Genomic DNA, 20,768 nt, shown 5'->3' on the forward strand with positions numbered 1-20,768 from the left:
TTTTTAAAAGAGTTTAGCTGAGAAGAGGAAGAGAGAGAAAGAATAATTGGTAAGTAAGGTTGGTCTTTTCAAGTGAGGATACTTTTGGGGGGGTATTTTTGGGAAGGAGAGATTTGGGCATGTTTATAGATTGCAGGGAAGGAATTGGAAGATAAGGAAGAACTGAAGATTAGGGTATGGGGAGGATATGGAGATAATCAACTTTCTGGAAAATACGGAAAGGGCTAGAATCAAGACTATGTGTGGAGGGATTGATTTTGGTAAAAAGAATGGATATATCTTCATGAGAATGATGTTAGAAAGGACAGAGTAGAGGATGATTTCAGAAGGATGTGAGAAAGGGGGAAAGGAGATCTTCACAAACAGCCTCAGCTGTTAGTTGAAATATGAGGTGAGGATCATATATGAAAAGAGGGGAAGGAATGAAATGGGAGGGTTGAGGACAAAAGAGAAATTTTGTAAACAGCTGCTGAGGTGAATGGGATAATAAGTCAATATATATCCAAGAAATAAAATTTAATTTTTACCATAAACATTTTATATAAAATTATAATTATTAAAAACATATCACATTTCTCAATTAAAGGTTTAGCGAATGCAACACCAAATAGACATGTTCGTGGTAAAATTAAATTATATAAACTTAAATGAAGGGTGCTTTAAAAATAATAACTATAAAAATATGTAAAATCAAATTCCTGAGAAATTTACTTTTGGAGAAATTTTTTAACGTGAGATAACCAAGGAGAAAATCCAGTTTTAGTTATCAATAGATCTATTGCCTAGTATTTTAAACATACGGCAGACCTATAATGTGGAGGAGGAAGTTGCTGGATGACATCATGTATTTTTATGAGTCGTTCTTCATCTGTTGCTGCAGAAACTGCATCCTGTGTAACACAAAGACAGAGAGAAAAAAAAAAACAATAGGTTTATCTACAAAGGAATGATTAATTGAAGCTCTTGAGACCTAGTTCAGTTTTCAAACTGGATTTCTTTACCTTCACATACTGAACTGGAAACACACAATTTAACAAGAAAGATTGATATTTATACTCTCATTGAAATTGATAAAAATACAATCACAAAAGCTGAATGAAAAAATCTATGGGAGATTAAGTTAGAGAGTCAAAGACAGACAAAAGAGAATAAAAAAACTGCTGAAATAGCAAGGGCTTGTGATTGGTAATGATTCTTTGAGGAAAAATAAAGAAAACGTTCAGCTAAGCCTCAGGTTCGGCTTTCAACCATTACTTGCATTTGGCCAAACCAATCAGCTTGTCTTCTTTCCATCTTTTATTTAAACCCACAATAAAGTTTCCCAGCTTAAACAAAACTTGTTTCCAAACCAGCAAGTACTTACAGAGAATTTCTCATAGAGTTGGTAAGTGAGCAGAGGATTTGGGAGTTCTCGAAAATACAGTTTACAAAGGGAACCCACTGAATGTATGTCTTGAACATAAGGCTCTTTTGTCAGGTCGGGAATATGTTCAGAGTCAAATTCATGCCTAAAGAAATGAGGTGGAAATTTAAAAAAATCAAATTCTATTTGTAACAGAAGTCATGATTAGAAGAAAAATAATCATAAAAGAAAAGCTATGAGAATTCACTTTCTCCTTGGAATGTGACAAATAATAAGTGACTAATTAGATCTGAATTTATATGTTCTGAAAGAACATGGTCCATCCATCGCCCCAGCCCCATTCCTCTCAACACTCCCACATCAACACTATCAACAAAGCCTACTGTCCCAGGTGCTGGGATAAAATGATCATTTTTAAATCAAACTAACAATAAGATCCTTAAATGCTGAAGTCTAAATAGCCAAAGTATTTTGGAAATGCTAAAATTTAGGAGGTGGCTAGTCTAGATCAAAACTATACAGAAATTCCTTGGATGCAAGCTGTGGAACTCAGTCAATTTCTGCTGGTGAGAGTGAAGGCCGCCAGAAACCACATGAAGTGATTCCTTACAGAGGCCTTGCTTTTTGCATAGAGGGGGAAAAAAAAACCAAAAAATGACAGTATAAAATGTTCATGAAATACAAGTTGTTTTCAAAATGTCAAGTCAGGCTAAACTTAATCATCACTGGAATATGTACATCAAAATATCTGGTTCAAATTAGCCAACATTGATTCATACCCATGAGAACTAAGACTAAATCCTATGGAGATTAGTTTGTGGAGGCTCACTTAGCATCTAAATAACCTGTTATACAAAGAATATTAACTCCTGAAGACAAAAGAACTTTGTGAGTCTTTTCAAATATGATTTTTACCACAAGTAAAGGTTGCTCTTGTTGACCATAAAGATAAGTTCAGTAAACAAATAAACTCAATTGGTGGTCCGAGGAAATCTGAATCTATAGAAATAAAGCCAGATAAAGGATAATGAAATATACAGACTAAAATCCAATATATACTTATCCCTGAGAATATATATATGCCTCAAAGAAGGATTACTTTCAGCCTCCAGTATTTAACTTACTGATTCTAAATAATTCATATAGCACAGTCCTCAATTCTTTAGAATTCAAAATTTATCTGATGTTCACAATCAATTTTTGTCCCATTTACTGGGTTTGTAGAGAGAAACATTACAGCGGTTAATATCCACAGTAGTGAAATGGAATGTATATAGCAATGTTTCCCAAATAATGCCTTGTGAAACCCCAGTATTCTAAGGAAAATTAATTGGGGTTCTATAAGAAAAATTCTGTGCTTGCAATATTTTCTTATACTTACATATCACTGTTTCTCATTAAAGTTAGGCCTACTTTTCTCAATTTTGTTTGATACTTCTCTTTGTCTTGGGTTGTTCTTTATACTTAGGTTCACCAGACTAGTGTTTATAAGCATCATTAATATATTTCAAGTTTAAAATGTCATAAAGTCAAATGGGTTTAAGAAACATAGCCTTGGGGGCTCTTTTATTTCACATTTTAATCATCACCTATAGTCTAATGGGTTTATAAGCCCCTTCTGATCTGGTTTAGGGAAAAATTCTATTTCATTCAAAAAACAATTATTGAGCTCTAAAACATGTAAGGTACTAAACTAGGTCCTTTGAAAAAGTTAAATAATTCATTCCTTCAAGTAACTTTATTTCTACTGCTGTGGTTAACTTTTTTTTTATATCACAAAAAGCTTCTTGGTTGAAACAGAATAACGTTTTTACATAATTTTTAAAACACCAAATTTCAATTAGAGGTTAGTGGAAATAAAGATGTAATTTTTTCCCCATATAAATTTATGGACCACCTGAAATCTGTTTTTTTTTCTTTCTTTTTAACACTTACCTTCTCTCTTAGAATCAATATTAAGTATCAACTCCACGGCAGAAGAGTGGTAAGCTAGACAATTGGAGTCAAGTGATTTACCCAGCGTCACATGACCAAGGCTAAAATCTGTGTTAAGAATCTCTGTCATAGTTAAATAAACCATGCAAGTGAGTAAATACAAAGAAATTTGAGAAGATAGGAAAGCTAGGGCAATGGGGAAGATTCACAGAAGATTTCTAGGAGAACAAGGACTGTGAAAGAGGAATGCATGCAAAGGACAAAAACCTGGAGATTGATCATCTTTCAGTCAAATGAAGATTCCATTTGGAACATGACTGGGAAACAGTTGTAGGCAAGAGTCAACTGTTTGACTGGATTTGAAGTCTGGGCTCTGGCTGATTCAAAGGAAGAAACTGGGTTTTGTCTCTGGGACTTGGGGATAATCAAGTTGGAGGTGGCCTGGCTGATTTGAAGGCAGAAGAAAAGAAGGACAATAGTCCATATATCTCTCTCTGACTGGTTCTGTTTCATGCTAGTGACTGAATTGCCATTTCTCTCAATATCCTCCAACCTAACACTCACTGTAGAGAATAGGGATATCCTACCCCTCTAACCTCCATCCTCCACCTTTCCTGTCTTCCCCAAATAAACCCCTTGTTTGACAAAGAAGATTAAGAACTATTTCATTGAAACCCCACAGCTCACACTGAGTGACTTGAGGGAGACTGAAGAAAGAGGGAGGGGAGGCTGAAAGGCTTCTAAAGAGGGAGGTACAAAAGGGAGGTTAGGGAAAAAGAAGATAACTATCGGATCCATTAGTTATCTAGTATCCATCAAAATACACCCTCAGAATATCATCTATTACAGGACCTAGAGCTCAGCTGCGCATATATGAATTCAAAGAATTCTAGCTGAAAAACAAGTACATTCTAAGCAAGAGGGACAGGGTAGGGGAAGGACTACTTGTGTAAAAAGGAGGTGGGAGAGGTGGCAGAGGGGAATAATGAGAAACAAGGTTAGGAAATGTATAGTTAGAAATTCTTGCAATGCAAAAAAAAAAAACACACACACACACACACAACTACATTACCCAAAATTCCTTTCTATATTACCTAGAATCCTTTTCCCTTTTCCTGGGTCCTCCCATATTGCCTGATTGTATTTAAATAGCTATAACTCCTTCCTCCCTCCCTTTTTGACCTGAGACCCAACTAAGTTCAGGCAGTTCTTTTGCTTTAGTTATTATTAATAAAACTATATAAAATATACTACTTAGTTATTGATTATTAATTTTAGAACCTGCATTATGGAGACCTGAAGGGACAAAAAATTCTAAAGATTTTTTTTAAATCTTTGAGAAAAGAATAGATAGCATAGATAAGTTCTGCAAGTGCCTGTTTCTGCCACTCCCCAACCTGCAGCTGCCCAATTCAACTGCCACTTCTCAGGCCTATTTCCTTTAGCCAGCATTCCTCACCACTCTCCACCCGGCTTGAAGCCTCCTCTTGTTGAGACCAGATCTCAGTGGGATTGATGTAACTTTGAGCCAAGACAAGAAGACTTGAACTAGTTTGGGGTTTGAAGTTACGGCTATTTTGATATATATCAATGGCAGGTCTTCCTTGTCCCACATTCTACCAAGTATCTCAAATTTGGCTCCTACCTGGCTCCCATTAATCCCTTTTCTGTCTCTCATTGTATGGCAAACTTTCTGTGGTCCTGGCTTCTGATTGGGTAAATATGCATAATTGCTTAAATCATTTTAATTGGGCCCTGATTCAAGTGTTTTAGATTTGTTTTTCCTTTACTTAGATTTTCTAGACATAAGACGTCAATTTTTTATATTTTATCCACAAGTAATTTTATTTCGGAGGGTTTTTTTATTTTGGATTTTCCTTTGCAAATTGATTCATATACCTCATAACTAAGCCATGTATCCCTATATCCTCCTCAGGCGGGAATGTATTATTATTTTCCTCAGATGGGGACAATGTTATTGCTGTGAACTTTGACTTGAATTTGAGTCCAATTTAGAACAAGAGACTACCTTATAGAATCGAAAAGGTGAACTTTTTAGAGAAGGTGCCATGAAGATGCCTGCAAAAACCACACACTGTACCAGAAGATCCAGAGTGAACTTTGGGATGTGAATTGAACTATGGGGTGTTGGAAATGCTTTTGTTTTGAATTTATACTCTTATGCCAAAGGGGACTGCCCCCAAATTGGCTTTTTGTCAACCCACAATCATTGGTTCTTTTTTCCCAAATTATTGTAATTTAAAAGTTGATTATGTTAAATGACCTATTGAGGAGATAATTCTCCCAAATGTTCATCAGGGGGGAATATATAGTTAGAAATTCTTGAATCTCAAAAAACAACCAACCAACCAAAAAAACCCTACATAACCCAAAATTCTTTTCTGTTTTACCTAGAATCCTTTTCCCATTTCCTGTATCATCACGTTTTGCGTGATTGTATTTAAATGACTTTAACTCCTCCCTCTCTCTCTCTTTGACCTGAGACTGAGCTGAGTTCAGGCAGTTCTTTTGATTTAGTTATTATTAATAAAACTTTATAAATATAATATCTAATATTATATATAAATATAATATATATAAAATATAAATAACCCACAGAAGGTAAATTAGAGCTACATCTTACAATTGCTGAGAATGATGTTGAGTGAAAGAGTTTCTATTTTACCCTATCACAGACTATGGAGCCATTAAAGAAATTTTAGCAGGAGAGGGGGCACAGTCAGATATGTGCTTTAGATGACTTTATTAGATGAGATTAGAAAGAGTGGTGAAGACTGGAAAAAGATTAGAAAGAAAGACCAATTAGGAGGCTATTATAATAATATAGGAGAAAGGTGATAAGAATCTAAACTAGAAACTTGATTATGTGAATGGAGAAATATTGTTCAGAAAGAATCAAATGAAAGAAAAGAAGGAGTCTAGAATGACTCTGAGGTTATGGATCTGGCTGGAATATATGCCTTCCATCCTTCCATCAAAAAGAAAGGCTGGAGAATGGAAGTGTTTATGGAAAGAAGTATTCAATTATATTTTGGGTATGGTGAGATTAAAATGTCAATGAGATGTTCAAATAGAAATGGTATGGCTTGTGAAACTGTACCTACTATGATTTACTTTGTAGTATCATTTTTTTTTGCAGTTTCTAAGATGCATTCTTATGAGATATATAAGGATATGTTTTTCGTAGAATTTTTTGACTTAAAGGGCCATTTTCCAAATGGGGAATGTGAACTGATGGATAGGTTTGTAGTTCTTTAAGATTCTATTGATAAATAAGTCTTTTATCTACACATTAAGATCCCCATTTTTTAGTTTATTCCCCATTTCCAATAGTATAAGAGTTAGCATTCCTATGTAGAATCCCATGAAGAAAAGCCCTAAGCACTTCCAAAATACCTTGAGTCCTAATTCAAAGAGAACTTATCAAAGCAATTCCTTGGCACTCAACCAGAGTACCCAGAAATCAAAGAGGAAAAGGATAAGTGTTTATTAAGCACTTTACCCTCTTCCCTCTTCCAGACCCCAACTAATTACTACATAGATTTGAAAGTGAAGATAGCAGATAACATTTTGTTTCTAATGAATACCTGAAAATGAGTAAGCATCTTTATTACAAATTAGAAACCAGAATTTTCAAAAACAAAAAGGAAAAGTTGGAAAGTCATCTTTAAAGCTGCTACACTATCAAGTCACTCTAATATGGATGACTACATCAACTTCCTGCTAACTAGAGTTGGAATATCCTTGAATAAAATATCTTTTCAAGTAGAAGTTTTGCAAGAATTTTTTCATATCCACCTCAACCCTCCCTTCCCCAAAGATGATAACTGAACACATGAAAGCAAATAACCTCATTAAGGAAGAGGGTATAAAGAAAGGAGAAAAGGGCCCAGGACAAAGTTTTGGGGGGCAATGAGTCTAAGAGAAGGAGAAACAGACAATGATCAAGTAAAGAAAATGGAGAAGGAATAGTAAGACAGGCAGAGTAATACTGAGAACAATGAGTACTTTAATAAAATTTGGTCAATAACTTACTGCTAAAGGGATAAAGAGTTACAATCAAAGATAATGGACTTCTCCATTAGTGGCAATGCAATGTCCCTGAACAATCTGCAGGGATCTAAAAAACACTATCACAAGCAGAAGATAAACTGTGGGAGTAGAAACACCGATGAAAAGCAACTGCTTGACTACAGGGGTGGAGGGGATACGACTGAGGAGAGACTCTAAATGAACACTCTAATGCAAATACCAACAACATGGAAATGCGTTTGAATCAAGGACACATGTGATACCCAGTGGAATCGCGCGTGGGCTATGGGAGAGGTGGTGGGAGGGTGGGGAGGGAAGAAAAGAAAATTATCTTTGTTTGGAACGAATAATGTTTGGAAATAACCAAATAAAAATTTAAAAAAATAATAAAGGGATAAAGAGTGAGAGGCCACTGAGGCCCTGACCAGAGCAAGGTCAATGGTGGCAGGATGGCAACCCACCTAAACTCTCCCAATATTTCCCTCCAAAAAATAACTCCTTAAATCAAATTTTGGAGAAGCAAAGTAAACAAAAGATCAAAATGAGGCATTTTTATAGCCTAAGAAAACTTAGGGGGTTGGCAGGAGAGGTCTGTGGCCCTAGAATGGGAGGCAGCCCAGAGTATTGAGCACCAATACCAGTTCTTGAAGGGAGCCTATAGTGGCAGTAGTAGCAGATTTGGAGGCTCTCAGCTCAGAAACATAAAGGGGTCATACAACTGGGAGAGAGATATTACAGGGGACCCTTTATTGGCACTGGATATATATAGAGGTATTTGGCAACTCTACTGCCCATAAGTTTTAAGTCCCAGGCCAAGGGTAGAGAAGAACACTAGTGGTTGGTGACAAGGGAGAAAGGGCTGTAGGTGCAGTTCCAAGGCAGAAAGGAACACTACCACTTGCAGCCAAAGGCGAACAGAAGCCTTGGTCGCAATATGAGAGCCAAGTAGAGTGATAACTGAGTTTGTGGCTGATGGAGAGTGAGGGTTATTTCTGGGAAAAAAAACCAGAATACATACCAGGAGAGCAGGGACCACACCGACTCCCAGATCATATCAACTTGAAAACAATGAAAACTTGCAGATACCCAGAACTAGCTCTGAAAACTGAAGCGTGAAAAGCTGGGAACTTGGGACAGTGCATTCCCACCCCCAAGGTGAGCAAAGCCCAATTCTAACATAAAGTACAAAGTCAAGAAAGGGGTTGTGAAAATGAGCAAACAACAAAAGACCTTGATTGTAAAATGCTAATTTGGTAGGAGAAAAGACCCAGTTTCAAAATCAGAAGAAAATAATGATATGAAAATTACAAAGCCTTAAAGAAAAAGACCAAAAAGGATTCCTACAAGAATTAAAGAAAGAAAATTAAGAAAAGAGGATTAACAGTTTGGTTTAAAAAAAAAAAAGACCCAAATTCCTGAAGATAGTGATATCTTGAAAAAAGCAGAACTGGCCTAATAATAAAGGAGGTATAAAAATCCACATAACTCCTTATCAAAGCAAAGTTGGTCAAATAGAAAGATACCAAAGCTCATTAAAAAAATAATTACTTAAAATTATAATTGAGCAAGTAGAAGCTCAGGATTTAATGAGACATTAAGAAACAATAAAACTAAGAAAAAAACTAAACTGAAAAAATAGATGAAACAGTAAAATATTCTTTTGGAAAAACAATTGATCTTAATAATAGATTGAAGAGAAATAATTTAAGAATTATTGGACTACTTGAAACCATAACAAAAAGAAAAGAGGTTAGATAACTTATTTCAATGAGTTGCAATGGAAAAATGCTCCAATATCTTAGCTCTAGAGGGTAAAATAGGTATTGAAAGAAACCAATCACTTCCTGAAAGAGATCATCAAATGAAAACTCACAGGAATATTATAATAAATTCTTGAACAACCAGATCAAAGAGAAAATATTGCAAGCAGCCAGAAAGAAACAATTCAAATATCATATAGGCTCATAGTCAATAACAAAAAGTTTAATAACTGCCATGATAGGGAAGGAAAGGGCTTGGATTCTGATATTCCAGGAGGCAAAGAATCTAGGATTATAAACAAGAATAAGCTACCCAACAAAACTGAGTATAATAATTAAGGGGGGAAAATGGCTATTAAATAAAATTGATGATTTTCAAATAATCCTCTTTAAAAAGATCAAAACTGAATCTAAAATTTGACATTCAAACAGAAGCCTCAAGAAAAGTATAAGAAGGTAAACATGAAAGGATAATCATAAGAAATCTAAGGGGTTGAACTATTTACATTCCTATATGGGAAAATGACATATGTAACTTTTTTTAACCTTCCGTCTTGGAGTCAAAATGTGTATTAGCTCCAAGGCAGAAGAGTGGTATGGGCTAGGCAATGAGGGTCAAGTGACTTGCCCAGGGTTACACAGTTAGGAAGTGGCTGAGGCCAGATTTGAACCTAGGACAACCAGTCTCTAGGCCTGATTCTCAATCCACTGAGCTACCCAGCTGTCGCCCGACATAAATAACTCTTAAGAAATTTCATTATCAGGGTATTTAGAAGAAATCTACACAAACAAAGAATAAGAGCATCAATTATGTTGAGATATTCTTGAAAAATAAAAATGAAGAGGTAAGAAAGAGGAATACACTGGGAGAGGGTGGAAGGGAGAAGTAGAATGGGAAAAATTTACTCACCATAAAAGTGGAATATAAAGAAGAGACTTTTTATTGGAAGGTAAAATGAAGGTGGAGTATGTAATGTGTGAACTAACTTACTTTCATTAGAATTGGTTCAAAGAAGGAAGAACATAACCACACTCTTACCCAACTGGGAAAGGCAAAAGAGATGACAGATATGGATGGGAGTGAGATAATAAAAGGGAGGACAGGCTAAAGGGGAGAGTGGTTAGAAGTAAGACTGATTTTTGAGGAGGGGTAGAAGAGAGAAAAAGAGGGGAGGGAGGGAGGGAGGGAAGGAGGGAGAGACAGAGAGAGAGAGAGAGAGAGAGAGAGAGAGAGAGAGAGAGAGAGAGAGAGAGAGAGAGAGAGAGAGAGAGAGAGAGAGAAACAGAAAAGAAGGTATGGACAGAGATACAGTTATTATTCAAATTCAAAACTGTCAATGTCAATTCAACAGGTTCACCCATAAAATGGAAGTAGATATTATAGACTGGATCGGAAACCAGAATTCAACAATATAGGGTTGTTGTTTTTATTACTGGGGACAGGATACAGACAGAAATAGTATTAGGTGACTTGCTCATGGTCACAAAATTAGTGTCTAAAGCCAGATTTGAATTTGGGTCCTCCTGTTTCCAGGGCCAGTGCTCTATAGACTTTGCCACCTAATTTTCCCCCAACAATATCTCTTTTATGGGACACACATGAAACAGAAGAATACACAGAGTTAAATTAAAGGGCTAGAGAAGAATCTAATGCTTCAGCTGAAGTAAAAAAGGCAAGGATAACAATCATAATCTGATACAAAACAAAAGCAAAAGCAAAAATCAACCCAATGAAAAGAATTAATAGGAGAAACTACATTTTTCTAAAAGGTACCATAGAATATGAATTAATATGAAAAAATTTATAACAAGTTTCTCTGATAAAGGCCACATTTCTCAAATGTATACAGATCTAAGTCAAATGGTTGAAGGATATGAAAAGGTAGTTTTCAGAAGTCAGAGTTACCTGCAATCATGGGGGGTAAATGGTCTAAATCGTTGATTAGAAAACTGCAAATTCCTCTGACAAAGGTTTAATTACTCAAATTTACAAAGAGCTACATCAATTGTACAAAAAATCAAGCCATTCTCCAATTGATAAATGGGCAAAGGACATGAACAGGCAGTTCTCAGCCAAAGAAATCAAAACTATTAATAAGCACATGAAAAAGTGTTCTACATCTCTTATAATCAAAGAGATGCAAATCAAAACAACTCTGAGGTATCACCTCACACCTAGCAGATTGGCTAATATAACAGCTATGCAAAGTAATGAATGCTGGAGGGGATGTGGCAAAGTAGGGACACTAATTCATTGCTGGTGGAGTTGTGAATTGATCCAACCATTCTGGAGGGCAATTTGGAACTATGCCCAAAGGGCGATAAAATACTGTCTGCCCTTTGATCCAGCCATAGCACTGCTGGGTTTGTACCCCAAAGAGATAATAAGGAAAAAGACTTGTCCAAGAATATTCATAGCTGCGCTCTTTGTGGTGGCCAAAAATTGGAAAATATGGGGATGCCCTTCAATTGGGGAATGGCTGAACAAATTGTGGTATATGTTGGTGATGGAATACTATTGTGCTAAAAGGAATAATAAAATGGAGGAATTCCATAGAGACTGGAACAACCTCCAGGAAGTGTTGCAGAGCGAGAGGAGCAGAACCAGGAAAACATTGTACACAGAGACTGATACATTGTGGTACAATCGAGGGTAATGGACTTCTCCATTAGTGGCGATGCAATGTCCCTGAACAATCTGCAGGGATCTAAAAAACACTATCCACAAGCAGAGGATAAACTGTGGGAGTAAAAACACCGATGAAAAGCAACTGCTTGAATACAGGGGTGGAGGGGATATGACTGAGGAGAGACTCTAAATGAACACTCTAATGCAAATACCAACAACATGGAAATGGGTATGAATCAAGGACACATGTGATACCCAATGGAATTGTGCGTGAGCTATGGGAGAGGTGGTGGGAGGGGAGAGGGAAGAAAAGAAAATGATCTTTGTTTCCAATGAATAGTGTTTGGAAATGACTAAATAAAAATAAAAAAAAAAGAATAAAAAAAGAAAACTGCAAATTAAAATAATTCTGAGGTAGCAGTTTATACCTCATCAGAACTCAAACCAGCAATGCTACTACTGGGTGAATCAACCAGTGATCAAAGTAAAAAGAAAGAGACTTATATTTCTAAAAATTTTATAATGATTCCTTTTGTAGTGGCACAAAGAAAAACTGAGGGATGCTCAGCAATTCAGGAATGGCTGAACAAGTTGTGTATTATGGTTATGATGGAGTAATATGGTGCTAGAAAAATTAAGAAATTATGGCAAAATATACATGAACTGATGCACATTAAAATGAGATGAAAGATCATTGGGCACCATAACAGCAATGTTTTAATGATGATTAACTTGACTATTCTAATCAAGACAGTTCCAAAGGACTTAAGATGAAAAAATACTACCCATCTCCAGAGAGAGAACTAATGAAAACTGATTGCAAAAAGTATAATTTTCTTACTTTCTTTAGTTTTTTCTTTCCTATGAGGAAAAAATGGAAAAGCTTACATGATTTCACATGTATAACTGGCAGTGTTTTGCTTGCCATCTCAGCGTATGAGAGAGGGTGGGAGAAAGGGAAAGAATTTGGAACTCAACATAAAAAGAAAAGCATGTCCAAAATAAGTAAATAATACATTTGAAAGCATTTAAAGATAAGAAACAATGATACCTCAAGTTTATTGTAAAGATAAAAATAATCTATGTAAAATGATTTACAAAACTAGCTACTAGATAAACAGGAAAAATTTTACAGTGAGTTACTCTGACAAAAACCTTATTTCTCAAATATATAGAGACCCTATTCAAGTTCACAAGAATGTGAGTCATTCCCCAATTGATGGTCAAAGGAAATGAACAGGCAGTATTCAGATGAAAAAATCAAAGCCAGCTATAGTCATAGGAAAAACATGATCTAAATCACCATTAAGAGAAATGCAAATTAATACAACTCTGAAGTACCATCTCATACTTATTGGATTGGCTAATATAAAAGATAAGGAAAATTACAAATTTAGAGGGATGTTGGAAAAACAAGACTGTATCTTGAAGTATATATGTTGTGCTATAAGAAATGACCAACAGAATAGTTTCAGGAAAAACCTGCAAAGATTTATATGAATTGCTGCAAAGTGAGGTGAACAGAACCAGAAGAACCATATACAAAAGTAGTGGAAATATTGTACTGTGAATGACTTAGCTATTATCAGTATTATACAAATCCAAGATAATTCCAAAGGATTTATGATGCTATTCACCTACAGAGGAAGATATGACAGAATCTGAATGCAGACTAAGTATATTTATTTTCTTTACTTTTTTTTTTGTGTTTCTCTCATGATTAATGTGGAAATGTTTTGCATGACTACATATGCAGCCTGTATCAAATTTCTTGCCTTCTCAAAGAGGATGGAGGAAAGGGAAAGAATTTGGAACTCAAAAAAAATTTTAAACTAATGTAACATTGTTTTTACATATGATTGGAAAAAATAAAAATTATAAAATAACCAACTTATACACAAGTTACATATTTCATAAATTGGACAGTTCTAGGAAACCAAGGGTTAATTAATCAATTAAGGTTAACAATACTATGTAAAAGGTGGGATTGTGTAACTGAATGGCAAACAAAACGTGGTTAATCCTATAGTCCAGAGGTCACCTGGAAAAAGCCAAATCAAGTCTGTCCCCTACTTTTAAATATCACCATTTAAGAAAGGTTTTTTAAAATTTTTAATGAGTTGTATTGTCTTTCTTATTAAAAATAAATGAGTGAGCAGTGAGGAAGCTGAGTTCATTAGGTGCAGATGATTCTAGGAAAAGAAGGTCAAAAAAATTAAAAGAAAAAGATGTCAGTGGTGCCAAATTATGTTATTCATAAAACTGAGGTTATACAATAAGAAAATTCTCCACATTTCCTGGTAAATACAAAACAAGGTATAATGATTTTTTAAATTCTTTTTTTAATGTCTCAGAATAGGAAAACTTTTTTCTAAATTTGTTTCCTCGAATTTGGGGTAGTAATTCCAATTCATAAGAAACTACACGAGAAGAAAGTAGACCAAATAGGTGGAGAATAAAGGAGCTAAAAGATGAATTTTCTCTAAGAACTACTAAGGGGTTTATTAAGTGGTAAACTAACCAAAGCAGAACAAGGGAACAAAGTATTTTGTACATAAGGAGGCAAATTAATGTTAAGAAGGACAGAATGTAAGGAATACTTTTAAGAAAATAATAACAATTTCTAAATAATGCTAAAAGTGTAAGTGGTTAAGTAAGTTAAGTTAGTAAATGCTATAAGTATACTCATATGTTCTTATTTAAATAATACTTTTTTATCAGCTTACAAAAATGTAAGCTTTTACATTGTCAAGAATGAGCCAATGTTTGGTACCAGATTTTAAACTGTACTATGAAGCAGAAATCATTGAAGCAGTCTGGTACTGGCTAAGAAATAGAAGAGTGGATCAATGGAATGACCTCAGCAAGCTAGTGTTTGATAAATCCAAAGATACCAACTTTTGGAACAAGAACTCACTATTTGACAAAATCTTCTGGGAAAATTGTGTTAAATTCAGTATCTCACAACCTATATCAAGATAAGGTCAAAATGGGTATATTATTTAAACATAAAGAGTGATGACACAAGTAAATTAGATGAACATAGAATAATTTACCAAATAAAAGATAGAAATCATTACAAGAAGTAAAAAGAATAATTGATTATATTGAATTAAAATATTTTGTATAAACAAAACCAATGCAACTAAGATTAAAAGGGAAACAACAAACTGGGGGGAAATTTATAACAAATATCTCTGATAAAGGTCTCTTTTCTCAAATATATAAAGAACTAAGTCAAATTTATAAAAATCTAAGTCATTCCACAATTGATAAATGGTCAAAGGATATGAATAGGCAGTTTTCAAATGAAAAAATTAAAGCTATCAATAACCATATAAAATGTTCTAAATCCGTCTCGATCAGAGAAATGCAAGTTAAAACAACTCTGAGGAACCACCTAACAATCATCAGATTAGACAATATGACAGTAAAGGAAAATGAAAATGATAAATGTTGGAGGGGGTGTAGCAAAAATGGGATATTAACGCACTGCTGGTGGAGTGGTGAACTGATCTAACCATTCTGGAGGGCAATTTGGAATTATGCCCAAAGGACTATAAAACAATTCATACCCATTGATCCAATAATATCACTACTAGGTCTAAATTCCAGAGAGATAAAAAAAATGAGAAAGGAATGCACGTTCACAAATATTTACAGCTAATCTTTCTGTGGCGGCAAAGATTGGAAACTAAAGAGATGTCTCTCAATTGGGGAATGCCTGAACATCTTGTAGTATTTGGGCTCATTAAAAAATATGACTGAGATAACTGCATAATTCAGTGATATGGTCTCTGTCATCAAGTCATCACCCATGTGTCCTATCTGTTAAGTTTCCAAGGATCAGAAATTCCTTTCTAAATGTGTGGCTCAGAAGCAGGTAAGGAGACAGGAGAATACTAACTTCTGAGTTGCTTGATTTTATTTAGGGGGGAAAAAAGGGACTGAAGAGAAGAGCTCAGCTCTGACTTCTTTAAGATCCTCAAAGTTTGTTCACTGTTGCTCACAGCAGAGGTAGGGAGAGATTTTTTCCTGTTTTACTTTTAAAATATTATCATCTTTCATTTTTACATTACCTTTATTTCCTAATATAACTCTCTTCTCCCATCCTTATAACAAAAAGTAAAGAAGAAAAAAGAAAATCCTCAATGTTTTTGATGAGCTTTCCTTTTCCATCAGCTGTCTCATAGCCCTGGAGTAGATTCAGAACCAGAATGCTATTAGTCAGCTTCTAAAAGTTCCATTTCCATCCCACAGAACTTTTATGTGAATTTTAATAAGTGTTTTATTATTGTGTTAAATAGGTACTGATAATTACAAAAGATTTTCTTATAATGCTGTATATTGCCAGTCTTTTGGTCAACATTTAATAAGTATTAACTGTGTGCCAGGAACTGAACTAAGTGCTGGGGATAAAAATAATGGCAAAGAAATGGTCTTGGACTTTCAGGAGCCTGTAGTCTAATGGTGAAGACAATATGAAATCACTGTACACAGAAGATAAATAGAAAGAAGAGAGAAAGGCTCTTGCTGCTGAGAGAAATGAGAAAAGCTTCTTACAAAGAGAAAGCTAGGAAAGTTAAAAGGTTTGGATAAGGGAATTTCTTTCTTGGAATTGCATTCCAAGCATGGGAAAAAGCCAGTCGAAATGAAAGGATCGTGGGGAAGAAGTGAAAATAGGGCAGCATGGCTTGACAGAGTGCACAGAGGACTGGAAGAAAACAAAAAAGACCAGGAAGATAGAAAGGGACCAAACATCAAAACACAGGAGTTATTCAATACAAAAGATGATAGGGAGACACTGCAATATACAGAGGAGGTTGATGATCAGGTCAGATATGTGTTTTGGGGAAATCCCTATGACAACAAAGTAAAGGATGGATCAGAGAAGAAAGGACTTGAGGCAGGAAGAACAAATAGGAGACTGGTGCAATAAATGAGGCAAGAGGTGATGACGATATGTTCCATCATTTTTAAAGAAACCCTTCCTAGTACTCTCTGATCAATGCCTTCTCCAAGATTATTCCCAAATTAGCCTCAATATATGTTGTTCATGGTTATTTGCATGTTGTCTCCTCTATTAGGCTATAAAAGATTCTTGAGGGGAGGGATTGTTTTGTGCTTTACTTTGTATCTTTAGCACTTATCACAAGTGGCTGGCAGATTGTAAACATTTAATAGATGCTTATTGATTGACTACTTTATGAAGGCAGAAACAACAAGATTTGATATATGGAATTCAAGCAAGTGAGGCATTGTAAGGGGTAAAATTAGGGATTACTGACTGATTATAACATACTAGTGGTCGGCAGGGATTAATTTAATCCCAATAAATTACTCAAGTCAGTTTGGGATTTTTATGGTGGTTTAATTACAATAGAGGAAAGAAATTAAGGAGAGAGAGAGAGAGAGAGGAAAGAGAATTTAAACTGCTCCAGTCAAGGCTGAGCCAGGCAGGAGTTCAGAGGCCTTGGCCAAGGGGCCTTTTCAATCTAGCTTGGCTACCAGCCATGAGGCCTCCTCCGAGATGAGGGATATCCTAGGAGGATAGCGCTTTAGGAGGTAAAGCAAAAGGAGGAATCAGCCTAACCACTCACCAAGCATGCTAAGAACGCTGCCATGAGCTCCCCACACTGCTGAGCTCCCCATATCTCTGAGAGAGCGAGAGTGAGAGAGGAAGTGAGGCGAAATATATAGACAGTTCTTTATATCACTTCCTGCATCTCACATTTAGCAATGGTAGCTTAACTTAGGGCAGCCCAGGGGGTCTGTCAGTTGTTTTTGATTTGTCACTTGCTACCACATGAGATCACAGGACATCCTCCTCAACACTTTTGTATACATTCCTGGTTGCTAGAAATTCTAAAGACTAAGCAGAAAGGAGAAAATCTAAAATTCACAACATTGATAATGATGATGAGGTTGTGATCCTAAGCAATTTGGGAGTGGGTAGGGATACCCAATTGGCAAGAGTTGGCAGGTTGTGGAGGAGATAATGAGTTCTATTTTTGACATTTTGAGATGCCTACAAGATATCCAGTTCAAGAAGTCCCAAAGGAAGTTGGTGATGTAGGACTGAAAGTTTAGGAAAGAGATGAGAGTTGATATATAAATTTGGCAATCATATGCATAGAGATGATATCTCAAACCATGGGAGCTGAAAGCAGAAAAAGGCCCATGACAGAATCTTGGAAAATTCAAAGTTAGTGGCCATGATATGGATGAAGATCAAGCAAATGAAAATTGAGAGAGTGGTCAGATATATAAAAGAAGATTCAGGAGAGAACAGAGTCATGAAAACCCAAAGAGGGGAGAGTGCATAAAAGGATGTTGTGATCAACAATGTCAAGGCTGAAAAGAAGTCAAGAGAGATAAGGATTGAGAGAAAGTCATTAGATTTGGTAATTAAGAGAATATTTGTGATTTTCAAGAGAGCATATTCAGTTAAATGGTGAGGTTGAAAGCTAGACTATAGAGAGATTAGAAGTGAGAAGAGAGAAATTAATAGTACCTAGTATAGTCAATTCCTCAAAGAGTTCTGCTATCTCCAGAACTAGGGTTTTTAATTCGAGTAGAACTTAAAAAAAAATTGATAATAGTTATCAAAATTGTTTTGATACTTTTGCCATAACTGGCTTCCTTTGTAATCACATGTATTTTATCTTACACATTAAAAAATTCTTATGAGAAGGGGTTTGTAGGCTTCATCAGATTGCCAAAGGGATCCATGTCCCCAAAATGGTTAAGAATCTGTGTTTTAGAGGTAGGTGCTAAGAAAAGATGAATATAAAATTTTCAAAATACATTGAAGCAAGTAGAAAATCTTATATATACCACAATATAAGCACCAACTTTTCCCCTCTTTCACAATACATTCCCTTTTGCCCACTCAGCTCAACAGCATATGAGATACAATTTGGAAATCAATTAATTTTGAAAAAAAAAATTTCTAGGAGTAAAAAAAAAAGGAAAAAGAAGGACTTTACCGTAATCTCTGGATATTGGAAGCAACACCGGAAAGACGATATATTCCATCCACAATACCATATCTCTCAATGAATGCTGTACAACTCTGAAGAACCTGGGGCACTAAAGAAATTATTTTTAAAGAAAAAATTAAAATAATAGCAAATAGTAATATGAACACAAGTGCCATGGATCATGAATTTATCAGCTTTCATATGCAAATCAGAGGCGGTACCAGAAGAGAAGAAATATCTGGATTAGGCAGAATCATGGTTTATTTCAGTTAGTTTTATATATATAAACAAACAAACAAATAAGTAAATAAATGAATATATATATATATACATACACACATATCTGTGAGTATACTCAATGACCTTGGGCAAAATGAATAATGTATTCCTGCATATAAAGATAGGTCATATTTCATAACATTGATAGTTATGGAGTAATTTCCTACATTATTAAAATAGTCATTGTTTGTTCAGTCAGGCTCCAGGACCTCCTTTGAGTTTCTTTAGAGGAGACTCATTTATATTATGCTACAGCAAAAAGGTAAATTTTTGTGAAGCTGAAGGCCTTTTGATTGTACAGATGCTACCATGCTGAATTCTGCACATAGCAAAATAGAAATTCTATAATTAAATGCTTCCCAGAAAGAAACAGAAAATAAAATATACCATAATTAACAAGTGTAAAAAGGTTTCAAAACCTTCAACCATTTATACTTATTTTAACTTTATTCAAAATGTACATTTACACATGAAAGTAAAAGATTAATAATTGAATTTCAGAATTGAAGAAACAGCTAAATGTCAAAAACCAAAGTAATTTATAAAATGATGGGATTCTTTACTTTTAAACTGAGTACTAGGTTTTCATAGTGTTTCTCAGATCAAAAAAAATCTGATCAAGAGAAACTCTTGTCAGGTCTATGAAATCTGGGGTCTTCCCCAGACTGTAGCAACAACAAAAACTATTTATCTTACATTAATATGGCATTTCACAGTTAATTAAGGACTTTATTTAATGATTCTTTAAGTTGCAAGAATTGCTACCTTCATTTCAGATATAAGAAAACTGAACTTCAAAAAAATTATGTGACTTACTATGACTACACAGCTAGTCATTGATAACACCAGAATTTAACCTCAAATACTCCAAGGCCAAAGTTCTTTCTACTAACATACACTGCCACATCTCCTTGATAAAAGGCATTACTAAACCTGTTATTCCAGTTATACATAAATATGTAATTTCTCTGGACAAAAAGCATTTAAGGTAATATTTCTGATTCATATTTAAATTTATAAATGAAAGAAGAGAAATTAAAGTATAAAACTGAGACTAATGTTGTGACCCTAGTTATCTCTTGTTGAATTCTGTAATTCTGGTTATCTGAACTACTTCTGTGGGGGTAACAACCTATCAAAGAAACCTGGTTTTGCAACCCTTTTGTGGTATGATTAACAGTTATGGAACATTTTTGACTCAATAAATGTCATGTTTTTAGAGTCTTGCTCCTCTTGAAAAAGTAAGCTAGTAAGAATCTTGAGATGATACAAGAACTGAGCACTTTCTTGAGGAGAGCCTACTGGAGCAATAATACTCACACTGTTATATAAATCACACTATATGGTTTTTCATTATACTGTTCTCTGTAAATATGTCTTATCTTACTAGAGAAATAAGTTTCTTAAGATCATGCCATTATTCATACTCTATATATCTTACTTTGCCCAACATTGCAGAGGTTACATAAAAGGCCCTTAAAAATATTAGTTGAGTTTGCCAAATGAGTGTCAATTCCCTCTCTTTCTTTATATGTTGCTTCTAGCCTTTACAGTCAGTGTATATATAGGTGATTAACTCAAATTATAAGCCTATGAGCTCAGCTTTTACCTTCAAAACCAGAATTCAGAAGGTGTTCTCCCAAGTCACAGCCAAATACTCTTTCTTTCAGAATTCCCCGCTGTTTCAGTTTCTGTTTTGTTGGACGAGACTTCATGAATGTTCGTAAGAAGGTGATAAGCTTGCCGTGTTTTTTGGATACTGCAAA

The 20,768-nt window shown here is 35.0% G+C and overlaps 1 protein-coding gene across 9 annotated transcripts in view; it reads right to left on the reverse strand.

The window, feature by feature from the left end:
• ARHGAP32 (Rho GTPase activating protein 32) overlaps positions 1–20,768 on the reverse strand; it is a 430,718-nt gene that overhangs the window by 32,091 nt on the left and 377,859 nt on the right. For 8 of the 9 annotated variants that reach the window (XM_056794599.1, XM_056794598.1, XM_056794601.1 and 5 more), the window contains 4 exons: positions 20,612–20,761; positions 18,730–18,832; positions 1,364–1,508; positions 808–890 (listed from right to left, as the gene is read on the reverse strand). In XM_056794599.1, coding sequence (XP_056650577.1) covers positions 808–890; positions 1,364–1,508; positions 18,730–18,832; positions 20,612–20,761 — 481 coding nt within the window. Of the gene's footprint in view, positions 1–807; positions 891–1,363; positions 1,509–2,278; positions 5,890–18,729; positions 18,833–20,611; positions 20,762–20,768 lie in introns of those variants that run through there. The other variant, XM_056794604.1, reaches the window with a different exon arrangement.

Source organism: Monodelphis domestica, chromosome 4, assembly GCF_027887165.1.
Source record: "Monodelphis domestica isolate mMonDom1 chromosome 4, mMonDom1.pri, whole genome shotgun sequence".
NCBI classification, from domain to species: domain Eukaryota; kingdom Metazoa; phylum Chordata; class Mammalia; order Didelphimorphia; family Didelphidae; genus Monodelphis; species Monodelphis domestica.